Genomic DNA, 23,906 nt, shown 5'->3' with positions numbered 1-23,906 from the left:
AAACTGATTTAAGCATTTTGAACAATGCACAAACTACAAAGGGAAAAAGAAAATACACATTACAGTTTATTTTTACAATCTAACTGAAAAAATGTCAAAGAGTAAGCACGGTGTCACCTACCCATGACACCCAGCAGAGGAATAAGTATAAAATAATAAAAAGAATATTATTCACTGACTTACTTAAGTCTGCATTTAGTAAGTACTGCACTCATTTAATAGAGGTGGAGAACAAAACTTAAAAGAAAGTAATATATGGTTTCAAAAATGTTTGACATTAATTTCAATTAGATTCCTACTCTACCATAAAAAGTCTGAGGGAACCTTCAGTTTTGCTCCTTTTAATTATTATTTGAAAGGGGTGGGGAAAGAGCACACTGAAGAATCTGGAAATTTCTGTTTAAGCCTTTTTCTTTATACACTGTACTTGTTAACTCAGAGAGTAAATATCTGCAATTAAAAAAAGTCTAACAAAATAATTCTAATAAATTACTATTTACAAAAATGATGCAATTAAAAGTGGAAGAGATCTAGGATCTGACAACTGCCCACTGTCTAGAATGAGCAATATTGGAATGAAAAATTTCAAGTGTCTATAGAAACCAGTTAGCTTTTTTTCCTTTCCAATAAGCAGCTATACAATAGATCGTTAAATATACAGCAGTGAAACGGATCTTAACATTATTAGATTTGAAAATAGCATTTAATAATGGTAACTTTGCTTTAAAAAGAAAACTACTAATTTTCTTTTTGCTCTCAGTAGAACAGGGTATATAGCATTACAAAATCCTGCATCTTAAAAAATTCAGCAATAACTGTTATTTACACTAGAACACAGTATTTACTGCTATGTTATTACACATACTCATGATAGGAGAAGAAAACAACATTTGGATTCTTTTCAACCCAGTCTTAATGTTTAAAATATACAGTAATGATCACTGGGGAAAGAGGAAGGAGGTAGAAAAAAAACTTTGGAAACCTGAGTGGATGTTGGAAGAGGTACGCTGCTTTGAGCTATGTCTCCATGCATTTTCTAGGAAACAGTTTTCAATTCTTCTGTTAGAGCCAGGAAGTGAAAACCAATCTGAAATGTTTATTTTACATCCCTACTGACTGCAGTTCCCCAAAGTCTATCCATGGTGCAATCCTTCTGACACTTTTAACAAAATATAAGTCAATATAAGGAAACAAGAATTTGTAGATTTGTTTCTAAACTCTTGTCCTTCTCCATCTTATTCACTTTCAGTCAATCAAATCACAATCTTTATCAGATGCAAGAGCACTGATTTGGAGGGAAAGTGTTTAGTTCACACGGCAGTGCTTATACACATAAAGCAAAAAACAAAATTATTTTCTTTTGTGACTTAACTTCTACATTATGAACTCAGCACTTTGTTACTTAAAGGTATACAAATTTTTTTTGAAGGAAATAAACTAAATCTTGAGATTTAAAATGTAAAGCATCAGTACTGCAATTTTGATAATACTGCTGTAGCAAGTAATTAAGCCTGATAATCTGTATGAGAGACACGTGCCTGCATCTTCTACAGTCATGTTTATTTTTTGCCCTTTTGGTAGAGGAAAGGTCTTACCTATCAATCTCTTTGCTAATACTATTACTATTGTTTGTGAGAGAAGTGTCAGAAAAAAAAATTTCTCTTTTGCAGATTCATTTTAGACTGGCCAGCAGTGGATTTATACACAAGATGGGCTTTTTTCCCTGAACTAAGAAAGCAAAACAATGATTTTATGAAGTTTTATAGTATCATATTTCAACAAAGTATTCATTACAGAAAATAAAACTGTATCTAAAAAGAACTCCATAAAATGTTGTAAACAGAGTAGTGCCCAATCTTTTGCAGTTTTAAAAGAGGATGTAGAAGACAGAATGCAAGAAAGGACTGCAATCCCCAGCTATGGCCCGAAATACTGCAACGCACCACATCCAACAGCTGGGGAGGTCAAGTGACACCACTTCTCCCTCACATTAACCAGCAGAGCTGACTGATCATGTCAAGATCTGAGCGTTCTCTCACACTGACAGCATTTTTAAGGTGAATGTGCACTATTCATTTTTCCTGTGAAGGGCTGCATGGAGCTTTACAGTGTCATGTACCTACAACTTTGCACACCTGACACTCTTAAAGACAAGGGTAGCCTTTGAAAGGCTGCCTGTTACTCTGCTGTCCTGGATACCTGTAGCTGAAAGTAATTTGCAATGGTTGCAAATTAAAAAAAAAAACAAAACCCAACGAAAACAAAAATCCCAAAAACCAAAGAAGGGTAAATACCACCTCTTTGGGTATGGTCACCCCAATAAACAGTTCTTAGAGTGCCACCTCGTGGCTGGCTCTCCTAAGTACCATTTAATTTACTTCAACAACCCTTCAGCAAATTCTGAGTAAGAACAGTAGTATTTTACACATAGATATAGATATATAAATATCTCTAAACTTTAGAGGTCTATATGTAGAAGTTTTTAATAGATTACTGTATAACTCATAATGGAAGACATTCTTACTACCACAGGCATTTCAGTAAAAGCTAATTAGCCTTTACCAATTTTTTACTTTGGGGATTTAAATGACACAATCACATGTTTTGGACAGGATTTTTTACTTCAGAAAAATCCTAGAATGAGAGCGCAGAAATTAACAATTCATTTAAATTAAAACAGTCTGACATTTTAATTTAATTAGAAACTTGTGAGTTAGAAAAAGTCCAATGACATTTCCTGTACCATAATTACATCAAAAAGACTTCTGAAATTTAAAGTAGTTGAAATATGATTTTTTTTAACTTAAGTTTCTGTGTTGTTTTAAATTTGACAGAGGACCAAAGTGCCACCAGCCTTGGCACTGTAACTCATACCCATCTTTAAGTTTTATAAGCTGAAAATACTAGTTTCTGTTAGAGGTAATAGCAAACATTTACTTACTTGTACAGGACAGGTCTATCTTGTAAGGCTTCCATGGCTTGAGCGAGAACTGGAGAAATGTCACATGATTCTTGTGTCAATGTCCTGCATTCATCTATAAAATATCAACCCAAATAAAAGCACATTCTTTACACTGTAATACATTTTATACAGGTTGTCAAACAAGAAAATGAGTTAAAAACTCAAAGGCTTTTGATTTTGAAGACTTCAGAATATGCTACCTGGGCTAGTTAGTGTTAAAACAATTAAATTCCCCTGCAAGCAGTACTGTAAAATGCATGTGCATCACAAACTTCAACAATAAAAAAGATTAAAGGAAGCTTAGTATTTGTTTGCGCCCACATACAAATGTTGACTCATTCAACCTTCAGAATGTTGTTGGGCTCCTTTGTAACTGTTTACCACACTTAGGTAAACTACTAAGAAAAAATGGAGCAAGTACTTAAGCAAGCTACTTGTTTTGCTATTTGGTTCTGTTATTTTTTTTCTTTCATCAAAATAAGTACATAAACTTGTATAGTCCAAGCAAGAATGTGAAAATCATATAAACTAAATCAATCATTGGCAGAAAAATTATGACTTTTCATTAGGGTGAAACCACAACTATTATCTGAGGTTTCAGCATCCACTGAAGAACAGCTAATGAATATAAAAATCACAATGCACCATTTTTTTCCCCCATGAATCTTACTGTCAATGAGACAGTCTCTTGCTTGGGAGAAGAGGGAAGTAATAAAAAATGCATCTATATTTTACATTATCAAGGTGTTACACTGAACCTGGATGGCTACATCAGGAGTACACATGGAAAAAAAAAAAACCAAACCCAAAAGGTTTTGGGTGTTACACTGAACCTGGATGGCTACATCAGGAGTACATATGGAAAAAAAAAAACCAAACCCAAAAGCCTACTCTCATTCTAAAGAGCATCCTGACAAAAGGAGGTGGCTTTTTTTTTTTTCATTTTCTAAAAGTAATCCACCACTAAACTGGATTTTACTATCAAATCATTAAAACCAACAACTTCCCTGTAACTCGCAAGGAGATGAAATTCAATATAATTAAAAATTTGTTTGGACTACCAAAATGTAGTAGTTGTCTTTGTGGAAAACCATCTACTAAAAACACAAATAAATAATCCACTTCTATAATGATGAAATTGGCCCAAAAAATTAGAGAATCACCAATTAACTATTTGGTTCAGAACACATCTTTCTCTAAGAAGGAAAGCAAAATGTTAATATATCTTGGAAAGGGTTTTTGCTAAGTTCAATCCACATGAAAGAATTAAAAGAATCATTATAATAATATTCATAAACATAAAAACATTCTTAGTCCTACTTTGAGTCCATCTGTAAAGTCGTTCATAAGATGTCTCTTGCAGTAAAGCCATCTGTTCCATAATTTCCAAGCTACAAGACAAATAAAAAGTTTATTTACAAATACTATTTTAGGCAGTACTAGCAAAGGCATGTACAAGTAAAATAAAACCTACCATTATTAAATTTTTGAGCATTTTAAAATGTTGTTTGGGTTTTTTTTGCAAAATATTCTGTATAGTCATATGAAGCAAAAAATGAGACCTTGCTTTAACTTCTGTTTTTAACTGTAAATGGTTCTCTTGCGCTCATTTAAGTAAGACTCACCCTGCCCTTTGCTGATTTGTTCGGAGGAGAATCTTGACATCATCATGAATCTGTTTTACTCGTCCCAAAGCCTTGAAAAAATCCTAAATCAATTTAAAAATAAAACACAAGCAGTGTGTAAAAGCAGTAATTTCTATTCAAATCTCTAGCACTCTATACTCCCTCTTTCAATTCCATTCTTAAGTTTCCTGCAGGTCTGTGTTCCAAATGCTGCTTTTAAAATTCACACTCCGCCTCTGCCACTTCTTATCTTTCATTCCACCCTAAGAGCCTTAGGATTTTTTAAGTTTCCCATTGCATCAAACTCTTCTTCCACCAAAAAAAAAAAAAAAAAAAAGTAAAGATGTGGTTTTAATCTGTCTTGGTAGTATGTGTGTTTAACATTCATTAGGTAACACTCTAGAGAGATTTTTGAGGACACTGCTATGCATGACATCACTGTCTCCCATTACTGTTAGCCACTAAAGAGCAAAATAAAACTTTGTAAAGTACAAGGATTTCAGGTTGATATTTTTATATTCATAAAATGGGGTAACTATTTCTAAAAATATATATATATTAAAAAACTCCATTTGCAATAGATTAGACTAAGGTTGTTTTGGAAAACAACCTTTCTCTGGGGAGTAACTCAACAGCAGCAGTGAAGAAAAAAACCCAAATGCTAGAAGACAAGGACAAATGACTAAAAAGGTTACTTTGTTACTATTTCAGAGTGCAAATGGAAACCAGTAACAGTTTCAAACATGCCTTCTTATGAAGACATATTTCAGATGCAACTGTTTGTTACATCCTTTGTCATTTGAATACAGTTTGCTCAGGAAAGTAGTTTCATTCTGGTTCAAGTCACATAAAAATAGACATATTCCAAGTAAAACAGGCCAGCAATTTAATCTACTGCCTTGCATCAATTGTGTTGAAGACCATGTTTATAAAAAACCCAAAGTACTCTTCCTTCAGGAAAAAAGAATTTCCAAACCAGAAGTCTGACTAAAGGTGTTTTAAGCACACTGGTTGACTCTATCAGAGTGGAAATGCACACACATGATGTTATTGAAGTCTGCCAACTAAAGCAGCACAGCTGTTTCATCTCAGTCACTTCTGCACATTTTTCAGACAAAGTATCAAACAGACCAATCACGAAGTAACTGGCACAGCCCTGCTGTCATTGTTCCCTGCAATACGTGCTTTCTAGAAACCTGAATGTTATTTCATGGCAATAGTGGTACAAAAGCATACAGCAATTACTCAAGTGCACAATTATTTAGCACAATCCATTTATGCTTTCATTAGCACTGTTTATGGTTATCAGTTCCATGTTTTGAATAGTGCTTTAACTGCGAACAGGATGCCTGTGAAAATGAGATAAATCTGGACTACCTGCTGAGACATAGTATGGGAAGCTTTCCATGCAACTACAATAATAAAAAAGTCTATTAAGTATACTCAATTCTTTCATTATTCAGTTTGCTTTTACTGTAGAGCAAGTTTCCTTTTACTGTGTCTTCTTATTCAAACCATAAACATATTCCAAAACTTGTTTTGGAAGGTAGCTAAAGCAAATCAGTATCTAGTATCTTCAGCAACCAAATAACATTGAGGGAAAGCCCCAGCTTATACTGTTTCAAGTCACTGAATACCTATAGACATGAATACACAAAATGTACACACATATGCACAAAGGCAGTAGTAGAGAGCTTCAAGCTTCTCATTTGCTTTGAGTGTCATGAAGTTTTAAAATGTCTTCACTGAAAATTCACACTTCATAAAGGTCTTTTTGAAGTGTAGAACCCCATGAGAGCTCATTTGCCTCAAACTCATTACATCACTACACAAACTAGAATTTAATGTTGATTTTCTTTCTCTTTACCTGAATCTTTCATCACACATTTCAAACTCATCAGAAATTCACCATTCTGTTAAAAGGTACATTCCTCCATAAAAAATTCAATTGCAAACTGAAAATAAGATCTCGTGTACAATTCAGCGAAGGCATTTCTACATTTTAGTTCAGGGCAAAGATTTTAATGTTCATTGAGCTACCTCAGTAATTGGCTCATCTTTCGTGCCTCGAAGCAGATTCATTTCATCTGGTGTCAGCTGGAATTTTGCTATGAATGCATCTGCAACTTGTGCTTTCATTTCTAATCTCTGACTGTAATAAAACAAAGTGAAGAGATTATTAGCTTTTTATGCTTATCTCAAAGACTTCTTTTTCACATTCGTACTTTTGGAAATACAACCAGCAGCAGAAATTGGTATTATTAAATTACAATAGCACATTCTTGCCATCAAACACTTGAGTTGCTTTTTCACATACAATTTTCTATTAAGCTTACACAGATTATTCAGTAAAGACAATATAAAGGTATGTTAACACATTCGAAAATTACTAAGTTCTTTAAAATAATATTCCTTTAGCATTTGTATCATAAGTTATCTAATCCAGATACTTTGTGCTTGTACACTTGTAATGCTTGCAGTTATTTCCTTTCAAATTCACCAAGGAAAGGAAAAGCCTATAGTACCCAAAATGACAAAATTAACCTTAGATTAATCTACTTTTCTGCAGAGCAGATCCATTTCTTTGTAACACCATACAGTTGGGATACCAATTTACTAATCTCACAAGCAATCAAAATGCAATGGCTAATTCTCTTGTTGACTACCCCTCCTGAAACAAACAGAGCTGGGATGCAATATGCAAACACCATCTCATGGGCAGCATTTTCCTGCACGTTTTGTCACACACTTCACAGCCACAGAAGGACCCAAATGGAATGGACTGGGACTCCTATAACAACAGAAAATTTCCTCAAACTGTGGTTTGAGCACACAGTATTCCAGGAAATAAAGACTACTTTTTCAGGACATTGATATGGCACTAATTAGTTATTTGCAGAAGAATAAGGCTCAATTCCTTTAAGATCATTTCAGCGTCCAAAGTGATGCAAATACTGCAAGATAAATACACAGTTACTACAGAGTGGTAAGACAGGCAAGTGCACTTCTATATACTGTATAATTAAATTTCCTTGCAAGATCAAAGCCTGGAAAGTAAGCTTTCATTTATTTACCCCTTCTTTACTATCCAACTAGTATGTGAACTTCATTCAGCTAAGAAGTGTGGAAAACTGGCTTCCCTTCTGTAGACATGGATGACTTTCCTACCCTGCAGTTCCACAAACTCTTTTAGAGATCAGATTAAATGTTCTGCAATTGTCAATGCTCTAGCATACTGAACAGCAGGAGGGAGAGTAATATAAAATCCAACAGTGCTTTAACAGTAAAATTTATGAAAATCAAAGGGGAAAACATGCCAGTACTTCTAAGTTACACAGAAGAGACCTAATCAAAAAAGAAAACCAAAAACTCATATGCTTTAATACCACATCTTGAATTCATAATTCAGGTTTCACTGGGGTCCTAGGCAAATATAATGATTTTATCTTTACACTGACAGTTTTGCAATGCTTAAAATCAATCTATCTATTCAATTTTCTCTAAGTAAACTCTACAATTTCAAATTTTGGGTCTCCACGAAGCCGGATGTTTCTCAGAAAAGGAACAAGAGTGATGGAGGATGACTTTGACCAACTACACAGGCAGATGCATCCATGAAAAATCATGGCACTTTCCAACACAGTGGAAGGGGAATGGAACAACACCATTTTGAACACATTCAAGGAAGATTTATGTGGTAAAACCTGAAAAGAGCAAGTCATGGTATAAGAAGCAAAAATACCAAGACAAGTGATCTACAAAACATACAAGACATAGACAAGAAGATATTAATGAAAGAGTATTTTTAAATCAATATTAGGCCTATAAGAGATGTTCTGAGATTAACTATGCAATTGCCCAACATGGATGAAAGATGGGTCAGGTCTGCTCTGCAGTAACATAATGCCGCTTAGGCTGCCTCAGCCAATCCTGCTCATCCCTGCCCTGTATGGACCTTCCCACCATGCCAGGCACACTGTTTATAGCATCATGTAGTGAATCAGATCAGGGCACAAATCTGGCAGGAAAAAATCCAGAAGTTTTTACTTCTCAGGGGTGGAGATTACATGTATTTTCTAATTCAGTTTACCACAGCCTGCACTAAGGGACTGGGGTGTGCCAGCACCAGGAGCTGTCAGAGGCAAGAGGGCATTGACTTCACTGCTGCTATGAAACTCTGATGAAAACTACACTTCAGAACTCCTCTAAGGTATAAGAAGAGGTCATTTCAATTATAAGTTACAACTACTACCACTAATAATCAAAATTTTAAATATTAGGACTCAAAAAAACCCTAGAGGCATCATGATGGCTAGTCAAGCTGAAAATCAGCCAAGGATACTTAAAATCTAACACAGTGATGCTGCTTTCAACAAAGCACTCCTGTTTCACACAGTTTGCTGAGCAAGTCTAATGCCTCAACATCATCATCACTGTATTTGGTTGAAACAACAGAAAATGTAATTTAGTGGATTAACTTTAATAGTTGCTTCAAGTCTCTCCTCTTGTGATGAAAGGTCTCAATCCACAAAGCTGAAAATAGACTGGATTATCCCTCCCTTTAAGTAAGAGAAGGAAGATAGCAAAGAGATGAGAGAAGGCAAATGCAAGGCCTTCTTTGGTTTCAACTGAAACAAAGCTTCCATAAACAGAGAAGCAGATGGGATGCTGAGAAACTTCTGCTCTTCAAGCCTGTGTACCTCCTGAGTGCATAAACTTTTAGGTGCTCTTACAGAAGATCTCCACTTATTATCTTGTGTTCTTCAGATTTTTTGAATGTATACTTCCACCAAACTGGGGGTAGGAGGAAGTCTGATTTTAAGAAATGCGGTATACTGGGTATAGCAGTTTTCAGCTGGAATTAGGGTTGTGGCAGAACAAGGAACAGAGTCAGGAACTGTACAAACAGCATGATAGTGAGTCTGTCCTGGAACTCTGTGCCCCATTTTACTCCTCTTTTATAAAAAAAGAACAATCTTGCTAATGAATCTCTCTCCTTCTGCAAGTCCTCACTCTCTACCGTCCTCCCTCCATATGGAGAACCAGGTTTGATCAAACACCATACTTTAAAGTCATTCCCATCCCTGGCTGTGTCTTGGGCTAACACCTGCCATGACTGCACACTGATGGACTCTGTGCACTCCCAATAATTAACTTTTATAAAATAGAGTCAACGCATTAAACTCAAGCACACTGGGCAAGCTAAGTTTCACAAGGTACTCAAAAGACAACAGCCTCAAGGTGGCAGCAATGTTTCACTCAGCTTTCTCAAGATAGGGATTGGGAATTGGTGACAAGCATCTCTCCTAAACAAAAGCATGTCTCTGAATTGTGATAAACCTGTTTCTTTTGAGCTCTTAACAAAGCACACAGGATTTCAAGAAGCTACTCAGTTTCAGAATCCAGGTTAGCCAGTTCTCCTTGAGATGGCTGTGAAAGTTGCCTTGGTTATCAATCTACACAAGAAAGAGACCCTATATCCCAGATGACAATGTAAATTATACATGCCTTTGATTTTTGCCTGGCAGTGTACAGGACTACTGAGATCAATATACTCACATCTGTTTTCAACTTTTTTATCTCTATATATTTATTTTTGTATTTATTTCCTCACACACAAGCTAACAGATATTTAAGTAGAATTTAATCTATTTTATTAAGGCAGGGCAATGGATTAAAATGCCACTCAAGGTTGCTATAATCATTTCACTGCAGTAAGTGCCATACAAAACACAATGCAGGTAACAACAAAAGCCATTGTAAGGCTGTCTTACATATAACCCACAGCAGTCAGTACCTGTGTGCAGACACCTTCAAGATCCACTGGCCTTTCTGTAGATAAAATAATTTCTAAATTCTAAGCAGTGCAGTACAGCTGAGGAAAGGCCATACCATGTTGTTATCCCAAATTTTATGCTTTTTCTTTTAACAAAGTTACTCCTGTATAAAGGAACAAAACTAACAGCTTATGGGAATCCTGCATTAATGCAAAGAGGGAAGTGCCAAGTGTTGGTAGAATTTAGAGCTTGGGCAAAGGACAGGATTCCAACAAAGAGCAATTTCCCCAGTTTTAATCGTTACCAGGGAGACAGAATTCTTTTGCAAGAGAACTCAAAAGGCTGGGAAAACTATGCACTTCATGCACTTTTCCCTTGAACGAAATACAAATGTGCACTGTTTGTTAGGATTATCACCTAGACAGCTCAAAAGTGAGGTGGAGGAGAAGTAGACTTTTCCAAAGCTTAATTTTATCTTGCCATCACATACATCTTCCACCTAGGATGAATCAAAGCAGAGCATTCTGAAATTACTTTTGATTTGTGGTACTGAGGATTCAATATATTTTTAAAGCCTCAGGACAATGGAGTATTTCTAACTCATAAGTAAATAACAACCATCTTTAACAGACTTGTATAAAGCTGCAAGAATTGTTTTCCTGTCATGTGAAAGGCAAATATACAAGACCATGTAACAAAACATTTACACACAGGCATTACACAAAATTTACACAAAACCATTCTTAAGAGTAAGTACAAGTGCAAAAATGCATTTGTAAATGCTGAGAACAAATTTTTTATACTGCATTTTATCTGTCAAACATATCTTATTGAAGTAGAACTGAAATACTGTGAGGAGGTATTCAGTGACTCATTTCATCACAGAATATAATTATGTGATTTTCTCCTTAATTAAAAAATAGGAAGACATAAAAACCCCAGTGGATTGTCTAATGTTTCCAGGATACAAGAAAAAAGCAGTAATAGTTAAGAAGGCTTTAGTGAGACCTCATCTGGAAAATAGATCACAATCCTGATCATCTGTGTGCAAGAACAACGCATTACTAGAGCAAAGCTAGCAGAATGATCATGGGAATGGAAAAACTAATTTATCACAGGAGATGAAGGAAGCTCTTAAGACAAAGGAGAAGATGAGAAAACAGACAATTTATATCCAATAATTAGGTTGGAAATCAGGGAAAGGCTTTTACTGGAAAGAACGAGCTTTTGGGTAAGTGTTCCACGAATAGCAACACACACAAAATGCAAAAATAACGCACTAGTTATGTGTTGAACAATTGATGAGTTTACCAAAGGCATCATGCAAATAATAGGTGGCAGCAGGGGAGTGGACTTAAACTTAGAAGGTTTCTCCTGTAATCCCTATCTGAAGACAGCCTGCAATGCTGCAGCCCTGCCATCTCACACATTCTGTGAAAAAAATAAATGGGGAAAATTTGAAAAGGCTAAATCAAAAGTCAAGCAACACATCTGCACTGAAATGATTAAAATCTTACCAAACAGATTGCCAAACATTAGAATAAAAAATCTTACATGTTGTAAAAAAATTAAAGAAATTCAGTAATTTTCTACTTTCATACTGATTAGGCTTCCTCTAAATATGATGGGTATATATTCTTGACAAAATTTTCACATGTGAAACTTTGCAGCAATCATGCGATATATATAGATATGCATACACTAGGTAAATCAGTGTTTAGCAATGTTTAAGATCCATGATCCATGGTTTCTAAGTTGTGCACAGAGATTAAATTTAAAAGTGTGTTTCCAATGAACGTGTTCTTTTCCATCTTGTAAAGATGAGCTATTTGATATTTCCAAACCAAACAGACTGGTATATTCAGTTTATCTTTTATAAAATCTGATATAAAGCCACTTGAAAGGGGCCTGCTCAGTCTAGCTTCAAATTTGCCATCAAATTCAAAAATGTTGCCAAAGGCATGAAAATTACACACTGTTCTCTACATCCACCTGGAATAAGATCAAAACAAATGAGCTTAAGCTGCAGCAAAAGGAGAACTAAATCAGATAGTAAGAAAACAATAAAGAACCAAAATCAATTTCCAGTGAAGACCACAGGCTCTCTGTTCCTGGGTTTTTCTTCTCAAAGCAGATTAGACAAACATCAGTCAGAAATGGTACCATATAACTGATTCTGCACTTCTGGTGAATGTTTCTCAAGCTCTAAAACCATACCTCATTTCATACTGACCAAGAGTACTTCATGTCTCAACAAAGTACATGATTGCCAGGCAGAAATGCTGGCAAGAAATAAGGCTTTGCATGTTCTCTGCTGGTTATGGCTAGAATGTGACAAAATAGTTTTTTCTTTCTTTCAGATCCATTTTAGCTGGTTTTATTCCTGTACTGCACCTTGTTACCTATGCTGTACTTTGGTACAAGTCAGGATAGAAAATGAGCCTCAGAATTTCAAGCCTTCACCCTCCCCCACATGGAATTGTAATTAAGTGTAGGCAAACACTGCTTTTTCTCATGAAGCACATTCACGGGAATAAATGTAAATACAAATTTCAAAGGTCAACGCGTGAAATACATCTCATCAATGCAAACCACCAGATCACCACTTTTCTTAGCACAGGCTGATAAAAGCAAACCTGCTACAAATAGTGCTGAACTTCCTGCATAATTTCTAAAATGACTACAACAAAAAAGTTGTTTGTTAGAAAAGGAAAAAGGCACCACCAAGAGACAAGGATGAGAGATCAGTAGTATAGCACTACTGAAGCAGATGCTCACTTTGAAACACTTTTCCTAAGACTTCTGAGCTTGTATTGAACACAGACATGACAGTCAAATCATTGACTTAATTCCAAGAATGGTGTTTGTTATTCTTTATTCAAAGAACAAGTCTGAATGTAACTCAATTAAAACAAATTGAAGTACACACTGTTACATTCCTGTCTGGGAATCATATTTAACTGTATTTTAAAAAGTGAAACAATCCCAGGGCTATGTGAACCGTTTTTTGTGGAATTGATATAACTAACAATGATTCTGACATCAAAACACAAATTTCGCTCTGTTTAAGAACACAACAGAGAGTACCAAAATAAGATAGTTTCCAAAGGTGTTCAAGTGCATAATCTCCACAAAAGCTCTGAACCATTAGCCTGACTCAAAAAGTACCTGAGCCGTTTCCATTCCCATTCTTTCCTAGCTTTCAGAGTATTGTGGTTTTTAGTTCTAAAACACTAGTTCTAGCTCTCAACAGCTTTTGTATTTCTGCAGACTTATTTTCAGTGAAGCCCGTGAGCATATACATACACTCATATAACTGCTCTTACTTAATTTTATAAAAATGAATATTGTAAGTATTACCTTCTAGTTTCTCTTCTCAGTTGTTACATTGACAACTGTAACTTGTGGCTAACCTCAAAAACAACATCTTGCACAACATCTTACTATTAAGTGCCTGGTAGAATTACTATGAAACCAGGTTTCTGGCATTCTGCACACAGTATTTGGAACTAAACAAGTTATTTCTCTGGTGTGGGAATTACTGAACTCTGGGATGCTTGTTCCCGATGCAAGGTGAAGTAGTTTAGTATTCCAATTAAGTTTTTAGTTTCTCACAAAAAAACCCCAACAAAAAACCAAAAAAAATGGAGTCAGGTATAACAAGAGAAACAGCAAGTCAGAGAAAGCTATTATTAAAATCTCACTTCAAAGAGCAAGATTCTTTTTCTGTCAGCCTACTAGCAATAGCAATTAAACAAACCCACAACTTTTAAAGCACAACAGATGTTCATTGTTTGAAAACAAAGTAATCTCCTTGTTACTATTCATAAAAAACCTAATGCAACCTGAAAACAATATTAGTGTGCTCAAGTAAAAGCATACAAATCTACTGAAGATAACTGAAATGAAAGCAAATTTTTAACAATTACCAGAAATTGTCTAAATTAACTACCTCAGTTTTTCTTCATTACAGAAGTTTGTTATGAAATATATTAAAATGAACACCCTATTCAAGAGTGTGTTACTGAGAAGCAGTATCTTAACCTTATGTTATGAAGAGATGGGTTGGATGGCTTGGACTACTTTATTTCACACTACACGGTTCTATTAAGTTATGGTAAGTCTCAGTTTTAAGGAAAAAAAGAAAAAAAAAACCATCCTAGTTCCTATGTTAAGCAGATACCATAATTTAAATAGTGTGAAGGAAAACTGTTCTGTTTCTAATGTACAGTAGTTTTAACTGGACTTCACACAGGAAATAAATTCAGAATAAGCAACCTAATTGACCAAAGAAACGCACCAACTCTGACATATTCACAAATACAAAAATGCAATTGTATTAATTACTTTTTAAATTTGTTATCTAAGTAACACCCTATATCTGGCATTTATGCCAAAGCAGGTCTAAAGCTCACAACCTAAATAACAAGAAAAAAAATGCTGCAAAGCAAAAACCCAAGAATGCAGAAGTATTAACCTAAATCTGAGACAAACATGTAATTTTCTACCCCAAATACCCCAGGTGTCTTAAAATCACACATTTCACCAATATAGGAAGTCCCAAAGTGCTCACAGGATTACCTACAGGAAACTCCAGGTGGGCAGCTCTGCCTTCAAACCACAAATCTGAGGATAACCAACAGAGAGTTGAGACTAGGATAACCAACAAGAGCTCAGGTAAGAAGCTTTGGAAACTGAAAATCATCTTGAACTACAACTAATTATATAGATGATAATACAATGCCAAAACTACTTAGTATAAAAAACCTAGTACCCACACAGAGCCACTCAGCCACCCATTCCTTTTCAAGTACAGAAAAAGAAAAAAAATCTAAATCCCTAGTAAACATAAATGCAGGAAATGGATCTGGAAGTTCATAGTCCCCCTTCAGTTTTAGATCACTGAATGAAATCCTAACATTTTTTCAGCTACATAAACATGGTCAGCTAAAGTAAATCACACAAATGCTAAGCCTAACAGAAGAACACACTAGAACAGGTCCAGTTTTCATCTCTGCATTTTAAACAGACAGCATTTTAGGACAACCCCCAGAGGAGAGAGAAGCCATGTCCTTCCAGTTTCACCATTTACTCATTTGTTGGCTAAAAAAATGTCACATTAAGTTGAAGGCATCAGCAATTTAAGGCCTGTATATTTTCAGAGGCAAGACTTCAGGTCTTCAAAAACCCTCTAATATCTGGCAGCAGATGCCTCTTCCTGTGCTTGATGTAAACCAAAGGAATGCATCAGAACAGTAATTTAATGAGTTAAAAGAACAAATGACTAAAATGTCCCAAATAGAACCAAACAATCCTCACAATTTTTCGTAGGTTTAGGCAGGGAAAAAATTAATTTCGCTAATAAATGGTAATACGAACCTGCCATAACTATCAGACTTACTGTAAAAGTCACAGGTACTTTTTGGCTTCTGCTCATGGGTACTTCATGGTATACTTCAAAAATAAACTTCCAAACTTCTTCCTACATGTGCACTCTGAGGTCACACAGACCCTGAGAAGGACAGACTACTTCCTAAACTTTTTCCTCTTCACACTAGGGGGATGTTCTGTCTTTTAAAGGAATTAGCAGAAGGTCTTTGAAGTAAACAACAGTGCAAAGACTATCTTGTGGAAGTACTGATGTACAGTCTCCATAATCTCTTTTAATGGAATTTAAGGCCAATTAGAGATAAAACACTTGGGACTGGTCTTGGTATCTCCCATTCTGCTTCAGAACAAGGAATCAAAGCAGCTTTCCTTTTCTTGAGACTACAAAAATCTATGACCACTTCTTTGTCCTACTACTTCACAGACTCATATTTAAAATGACGTATTTTCTAAGACTTCTGCTCACTTACTGAAAGTGTGTCTTTACCAAATCCTTCACTTTATATGAACCAGCACTGCATTTTATGCAGTTATTCTATATTTAACTTTTAAAATATGTACAGATTAAACTCCAGCTTCATACTCGGACATAATCCACTTCCTACTGAAGTTCGTATCATAAACCTACTGATTTTGAAAGCTGAGAGCTATCCAAAATCATAATTTCTACTAGAAACTTACTACTGCAAAATAACTGTTTCTAACCTCCAGTGAACTGTACATAATTTTCCGAAGAAAGCTCATAAAGCAAGCAGATTCATTCTTCTACATGGAGAAAACCTGAAGCTATAAAACCATACATCCTAACCATAAAAACAATAAAGACTGCTTGAATCTGTCATTAGCTATTATCCCCTTCTCAGGAATAAAAATACTGAAAAGACAAAACTACAAATCTTTTCTTCCACAGGAGGCTGGAGAACCAAGGGAAAAAGTGGTCTGTGTTAGGCTCATTAAACAGCACTCCTGTATTTTACAGTTAGCTTTAAATAAGGCAGAGCAAGTTAGAATCCAACTTCGCACTCTCTCATCCAGTCCCTGAAAAAGAGAGAGATTTCACCTGGATACAAGGCATTAATAACAAGAAGCCTGTCAAACTGATGAGAAACTGAGTTGGTCCATAACTGTTATGACACAATATAACTTACATTTTCAACAGACTTTAGGTAAAGTGTGTCCATATTTGGCATGCTGTACCACTGTAACTGATTCTCTTCCCTATAAAGCAAATTTTTATTGAAACAAATACTAACACACATTCTCACCTTTTTGGATGATTTAGCAATAAGCTAAGAGTGCAATTAAGCTACAAACACATATAGTGTTGAAAAAAATACCAAAGTCATAAATCAAAGTGGCAGAGTCACATCTAGAAGAAAATTCCATCAAATAAATAAGGTGGTATACGTACTTTTCTGCCTGCAGTTTCGTGGTTTTTACAATCAAGTCCTGGGTTTGTTCCTTTGCTGCCTAGAATACAATTAGAATTGTTAAGCATGTGAAAACCACAAACATATCAAATGTATTAAACAATCTTTAAAATAGCTAATACTTTTGAAGCTTTCTGAGTACAAGCAATTTGAAGAATGTACTCTTTGAAACAAAAGGCCTTCTTGAAACAAGTATTCATTAACTCTCCCTATGTCAGGGCATTAAAAAACATACTTTTTTTAATCCTTATTCATTTCTGTTTCCATATTTATATACATTTATAATCACACTGTTTATTTTTAGTTTATATTTAATACAGAAACACTATAAATATTAGAAATAGTTCTGATTATTTTGTTTGCCCATCAACTGTAAATTGTTTGCTGTCACAAAACAAAAAATGAAACAAATTCCTTTGGATGCTAAACTGCTCAGTACCAGTGTCCACCCAAACTTTTTAGAGAAGATGATGAACACAGCTCTGCTAGTCTAAGCAAGCCTAGCTCTACAGTCCAACAGCTTACAGAGCTGTATGGACCAAGGACAATTATTAGGAAAAATTTCTTCACTGAAAGGGTGGTCAGGCATTGGAACAAAGCTGCCCAGGGAAGTGGTTGAGTCACCATCCCTGGAGGTATTTAAAAGATGTGCAGGTACAGCATTGAGGGACACGGATTAGTGGTGGATTTGGCAGTGCTGGGTTGGACTCGATGATCTCAGAAGTCTTTCCCAACCTTAATGACTCTACCACTCTAAGGGCAATGCACTTAGGAAGTTCATTACAGTTCATCACTATTGAGTGATGGCAGTGCAAGAGAATCCATGCAGAAACAATTCTGCATCAGACAGCAACTGCATGATTAAAAGGATTGCTGCAACTGAAGTTAAAGTGTTCTGAAACTTACTGCTCAGTGAAAAGCTGAAAGACATCTGGAATTTTTGGCTTCACACTGGATGCCACCAGTGATCCCTTACACAGAAAAATGAGATGGTCTAACAAAAAAAATCCTGAAATCAAAATGCATTCAGTATAGAATAATACTGCAAAAGAAGTGCTGGAAATGGCAATAAAGATATTCTATGTGAATGATTTCAATACTGTTTAAGGGCCAAATTACAGCATTTGCCAAATTGAAGATCCCAGTCTTGAGATTCCCGAGAGGTCTAACAAAAGTATGTACACACCCTGACTCATTTCAGCCTGACACTACATTCGTTACAACAGAAAAGCAGTCAAAGTACAGAAATGCTTTGAAAGGTGAAAGTAGGACTGTAACCATTCATGCCCAACTTAATTCCAAATTTTAATAAACAAAAAAGAAGAAATTTGCTTCCTTTCCAGTACTTTCTGGGCAGAAGTACTGATTACCACGAAAAATGCTAACAATAAGACAGCAGAAAGGAAGTAAAAGCATTTTTTCTGAATCCAGCTAGGTATACCAGGAAGCCAGTTTTTCTGTATATGCACTCAAATACGTGCCAGATATTGTCATCATTTTATGTACGAAATGAAAGAGCTTACATCTAACCAAACGAGGTAACTGTCACAAATGAGCCAGACATGCCAGGAAAATCAGAAAGCTGGTATTTGATGTTTCTTGTATATCCCAAACAGAAACATTTTTCTCTTCCTCTCCACCTCAGTATATTAGTTAAAGCTTTCGTTATACTTCAACCCCACTTAATTCCATTTCAGCACTTGCTCCTTCTCTCCCTTTCAGCCACTGCATTTATCAAGTCACTGTCCTAAAATCAAATGTGACAGTATATGGTTATTTGGATCAGATGGTATTAGAAACTTACAAAATAACAAAGCTAAAAAGCTTTTTGGCTTAGCCAAATGTATTCCCTTTCATGTCCTCTATTTGCTCTGCTTTCTTAATATACTGCTCTCTTTGCACAGTTTTCTGCATTATATGCCCCAAATCCTCCTCTTTGTATCTTCTATTTGCTCTACCTAGTGCATTTTTGTCTTCTCATTCAGCTTGAGCACATGCCTGCAAGTCTTCATGTCCTACTACAGATAAAGTACCAAAGTCTCTCACAATTGAATGCTAGTTCAGGAGCTTATTAACTTTACATTCATACACAGAAAATATGGATTGAATTGAACAAGTTACGAGTTCTACAGGGCTCTAGAGGAAACTTTCTGTGGGGCACAGAACAAAACTACCTACTGACTTCAATAGAAAAAAGAAATCTCTGCAGGGTGGCTCTACTCTGGGAAAAGAAAAAAAAAAATCACAGACAGTAGTTATATTTCATGATCTAAAGACAGAAAAGAGCAAAAATCTGCATGGACACTTGACTCATTTCCACATCTAAGAGCTTAGTCTAACAGTTCCTGAACTGCACTACGGAATATATCCACATTAACAGTGTTCAAAGAGATCTGAGACCTCTGAGGTGCATTACCCAGCTCCTTCCAAAACTGAAAATTAAGTACTGCAGTTGGCTATGCTGTACTCTCATTTTTTTTGGTACAAGTTCATCAAGCTACAAGCACTTGTACAATGACTGTGAAACCTATTTATTTAAGCAGGAGGACATCTAATATCCACACACACATATGGAGAGTAAAACAACAGTTTTCACAGGATTTTTTAGTGAAGGATTCTTATTCACATACTATAACTTATGTGCTGTGTTCAGAACAGGTTTGGTTTGGCCAAACATCTACACTTCAGCATCCATAAGCTGTTTATACTCATCACTGCATTGAATATCGAACTTGTACCCTAAAACCAAGCCAGATTTGGTAACACACCATAAAACGCAAATTTCCTACGCTTCCCAGCCCCGCCAAGAATATTATGGATTCAGAATTAAGGTGAAACAGAATTGGTTTTGTTGCATATCAGCATTCTGAGACCATGTTATGAAACAAAACCAATAAACTGAAGATGCATACCAGATTTGTCTCCCTCTCTGAATCTCTCTGAATTACAAGATACTTTCCTATGGACATACTTGAGGTATTTATATGAACACATAACTCAACAGACACAGTCAATGCAAAAGCCATTTTAAACGGAAATACGCAAATTAGCCCTCAAATCTCACATTCAATCTAATAAAATATTTTCTCTCCACTTATATACACCTGGATATCACATTGCTATTCTCAAAATAAGTATATTGCTGCTTTTTGAACTACAATTTGTAAGAAATTAAAATTACTTTCTTGATACGCTTTCTAAACAAGTTAAAAGAAGCATATTAATATCCTAAAGTAACATTGTGTGCATACTATGGAAACATCTTGGTGTTGCTGTTAATCCTCAAAAATAACTGTTTGTCCTTTTAAAAGAAAGTAGTCACACCTCAAAAGGGAAAATATTCAAAGCATTTCCATTTATGTATTACCTTCAAGCGACTGGACATGTCTTCACAGCAGCTGCTCATTGCTTGCACATCTTCATTTATACTCTCAAGTTCCTGCATAAATTCAAGTAACAGTAACTGTGCTTTTAATGAGAAATGCTGTGTCCAAGCCCAGCTTCCCACTGCAATTAGATGCCCCAGTTACAAGGAACATTGTTGCTCTAGGCTCTCTCTGTTAGTCAGAACAGAGTAATGCACCTCTAAAGATCAACATTCACTCAGGACTCTTATCTGTTTGAAACATCCAATGCAACATTTTCAACAAATGAAACAGTTTTACTGTAAAGTAAAACTGGAAAGTTAAAAATCTTTCTTAGCCCTTTTTTAAACTTTCAATTACATAGCAGTACTCTTGTAAGATAGCTAGTCATGCTGCAAAAATGTCACCTCTTTAACTTGCTTGAATATGTGCACAAATTCTTCGTTTATGGCCAAGCTTCGTCGTTCAATGTCTCCACGCAGGTTTCTTCGGGTGCGCAAACTGTTTTCCACAAAAAAGGTCGAGAGAGCCTTGAGTGCTTCCAGCATTTCCTAGAGAAAAACAAAAGACCTTCAGTTTGCATGCAGTTACAAAGAAGCAGGTTAAATAGCCTGTACTCACCCCAAGTTCACGGTCTTATTAAAAATAAACCAAACCTAATAAACTGTTTTAGAGGAAAAACTACCTTAACACACTCCACATCAGTTGGCAAACAACTAAAATAATTGCTGAGCTTTTCTTCTTCTCTTATAACAGAAGACTTTGTCTACAATTTTACAGTAGCTTTAATCAGTAAGACTACTTTCTGTAAATGAATGACCTATCCGCAGCCAGAAAACATTTAAATTACAAAAAGCTTGAGAAGCCCCTTCTCAAGAGGCAAGCGATACAAACCTCTCTACGACCTGAAGGGATAAAACAGGAGCGTGGCATGCTGCTGGAGAAAAGAAAACTAATTTTATTTGTAATTAAGGCTGCAAAGGGCCGCCCGCAGCTCCGCAGCGGAACTGAGGGTACGGCAGGACTCGCCCCCCCGCCGCGAAGCCTGTCGGGGCCCGCGGCCCCTGACGGCTCATCCGGCCCCCGCCCCGGCCCTCAGCCGCCGCCCGACCCACCTTGTCATTGTCCAGGCGCGTCTCCAGGATCTTGTTGAGCTTGCGGGACAGCGGGTTGGTGCCGGGGGCAGCCGGGAGCCCCGGGGCGGGGGCGGCAGCGGGCGGCGGCGGCGCAGCGGCGTCGGCCATGGCTGCGGCCCGGCCCGGCCCCAGCGCCGCGACACGGAGCGGCTCCGGCGGAAACGCGCTCCGAGGATTTGGTTCCGGCCTAGCGCAGGCCGGCTGCAGAGCCAGGCCTCACCTGGTGCCAGGTGGCACTCGGGGTTTTTCTGTTTATTTCTTTCTTTGTTTTTACTAATAAAATAAAAATACATTAAAATAAAAATACATTAAATTTAAAATATTAATAAATAAAAATAATTTACTTACTAAATAAAGGATTTTGAGTCGATGATAGAAAGAGGGTTCACTTCACGAGGCCAGATAGCGATATTTATTTCACAAAGTAAGTGCTTTAATTTTGAGCATACCTAGAAAGAAAAAATAAACGAGATCGCTATTGTATAAGCCAACAGCAGTGGCTGTAATGTGTGTCAAAATGAGGAGGGTATGTTGTTTCTGCTGTGCATTTACTGACACAGAGGTGAACTCTCAAGGTCTCATAGCTCCAGAGCACAAAATCACAGAATCAATTAAGTTGAAAAAGACGTCTGAGATCGTCGAGTCCAACCTATGTCCTAACAGCACCATGTCAGCCAGACCACGGCACTGAGTGCCACATGGTGATTCCACCACCTCCCTGGGCAGCCCATTCCAATGCCCAATCACTCTTTCTGTGAGATTGATTTCTCTGTGGAGAAATTCCTCTTGGTGTTCTACCTCAACCTCCCCTGGTGCAGCTTAAGTCTGTGACCTCTCATGTTGTCACTTGTCCTGTCTGAAGTGCTGAGGGGAGATGGAGGAATTTCTGTAGGCTTTTCCAAAGGACAGAAAGCAGGTATGCAGATAAAGGTAAGACACCATGGAAAGAAGATGACTAATAGTGCACAGCTGTTATATAAGCAGACACGGATCCCACTGTGGTATTAGCTGTGAAAACAACATCACCTTTCCATTTGTCTGATGGTGTGAGGTCAAAAACCAAAGACTCAAGCAGTAGCTTAACTCTTCAGGAGTTTGGGGGTTTCACATTGCTCTTTCAAAGACCCTTCCTGAAAATAACTGCAAACAAGTCAAGTAGACATTGCCTTTATGCCCAAGGTGGAGCACTGAGCTTCTGAATGCTTTTATTCAATAATTATTTGTTCTTTTAGTTTGAGTCATTTACCTCAAGAAAAAACTGTGGGACCAGAGCCCCACTCTTGAAATCTTATCATGATGGATACAGCAATAGGCTATTTTTTTATTTAATTTTTGTTTGTTTGCTTCCTCACATGGATCCTCTACATAAAAGGCCAGCTTTTCTGAACGGTCTGTGTAGTGACTTGTTTCTATTCTTGGCTAGTCAGCAAGAAGGTTTTCAAGCATTTTTAGACATCTTGTTTTCCTTAGTTTCTGTTTCTCATCCACCCTATTACACTGATGTTATCTCCTTCTAGATGTCCTTTACTTCTGACTAAGCTTCCAGGAGCCAGGATCTCGCTTCTCCACGTCAGAAGAGATAAAATAGCCTGCAGTCATCACAGGTGTAAGCAATTGATATTTAAGCATGTCAAGAAAATCCTATTATTAGAAAGATCCCCTCCCACCTATAAGCTGGATGTTGTTAGTTGTTTGAACAACACTTCAGATGTTGTTAACCTGATGGATGAGTTGACAGAGTGAAGGCACACCTTGAAGTCAGAAAGGCTCCAACATCTGAAGCACAAGTGTCAGATAAGTCACGACCATTGCCAAGTCTTGTCCAACAAGTTATACCACAAACATACAAGGAGCCAGAAAGAATTCCCTCTATTAGTCAGTACATGCATTTTCTTTTGAAGCAACCAGTTCTGTTTTCAGGTGCTTCTTCATGGGTGTGCATTTCTTCAAGAATGTGTTTTGTGAGCCAGAATGCTTCTAGCTAATGTAAAACATTAGGCTGACAGGAACCAATGTGTAGGTTACGGGGGTTCTGAGGTTCTGGTCGGGACGGTCGGACGTAGACGGAGACGAGAGATCTCTATAGGCAGGTCTCGGGGCACAGCCGGTTTATTGTAAAGGGCGTGGGTATTGGGGCACTGCTCAGAGCTGCCAGACTCAGCTCTGAGCAGGCCCAAGAGAGTAAGAGAGTGAACGGGTGAGAGAGAGAGAGAGAGAGAGTAG

At 36.8% G+C, this 23,906-nt stretch overlaps 1 protein-coding gene across 2 annotated transcripts in view; it reads right to left on the bottom strand.

Moving 5' to 3' along the window:
* The window catches only part of COG6 (component of oligomeric golgi complex 6), a 55,484-nt gene extending 33,678 nt beyond the window's left edge, over positions 1-21,806 (bottom strand). The window contains exons 1-8 of one of the 2 annotated variants that reach the window (XM_048295175.1): positions 21,663-21,806; positions 20,955-21,098; positions 20,550-20,621; positions 17,164-17,222; positions 6,628-6,739; positions 4,588-4,670; positions 4,283-4,353; positions 2,942-3,035 (exon numbers count right to left, since the gene is read on the bottom strand). In XM_048295175.1, coding sequence (XP_048151132.1) covers positions 2,942-3,035; positions 4,283-4,353; positions 4,588-4,670; positions 6,628-6,739; positions 17,164-17,222; positions 20,550-20,621; positions 20,955-21,098; positions 21,663-21,791 — 764 coding nt within the window. In that variant the 5' untranslated portion in view covers positions 21,792-21,806. Of the gene's footprint in view, positions 1-2,941; positions 3,036-4,282; positions 4,354-4,587; positions 4,671-6,627; positions 6,740-17,163; positions 17,223-20,549; positions 20,622-20,954; positions 21,099-21,441; positions 21,574-21,662 lie in introns of those variants that run through there. The other variant, XM_048295176.1, reaches the window with a different exon arrangement.
* Positions 21,807-23,906: the final 2,100 nt, after the last annotated feature.

Source organism: Corvus hawaiiensis, chromosome 2 (genome assembly GCF_020740725.1).
Source record: "Corvus hawaiiensis isolate bCorHaw1 chromosome 2, bCorHaw1.pri.cur, whole genome shotgun sequence".
Classification (NCBI taxonomy): domain Eukaryota; kingdom Metazoa; phylum Chordata; class Aves; order Passeriformes; family Corvidae; genus Corvus; species Corvus hawaiiensis.
The sequence above is the reverse complement of the archived record's forward strand: the minus strand, read 5'-3'. Positions and strand labels throughout refer to the sequence as shown.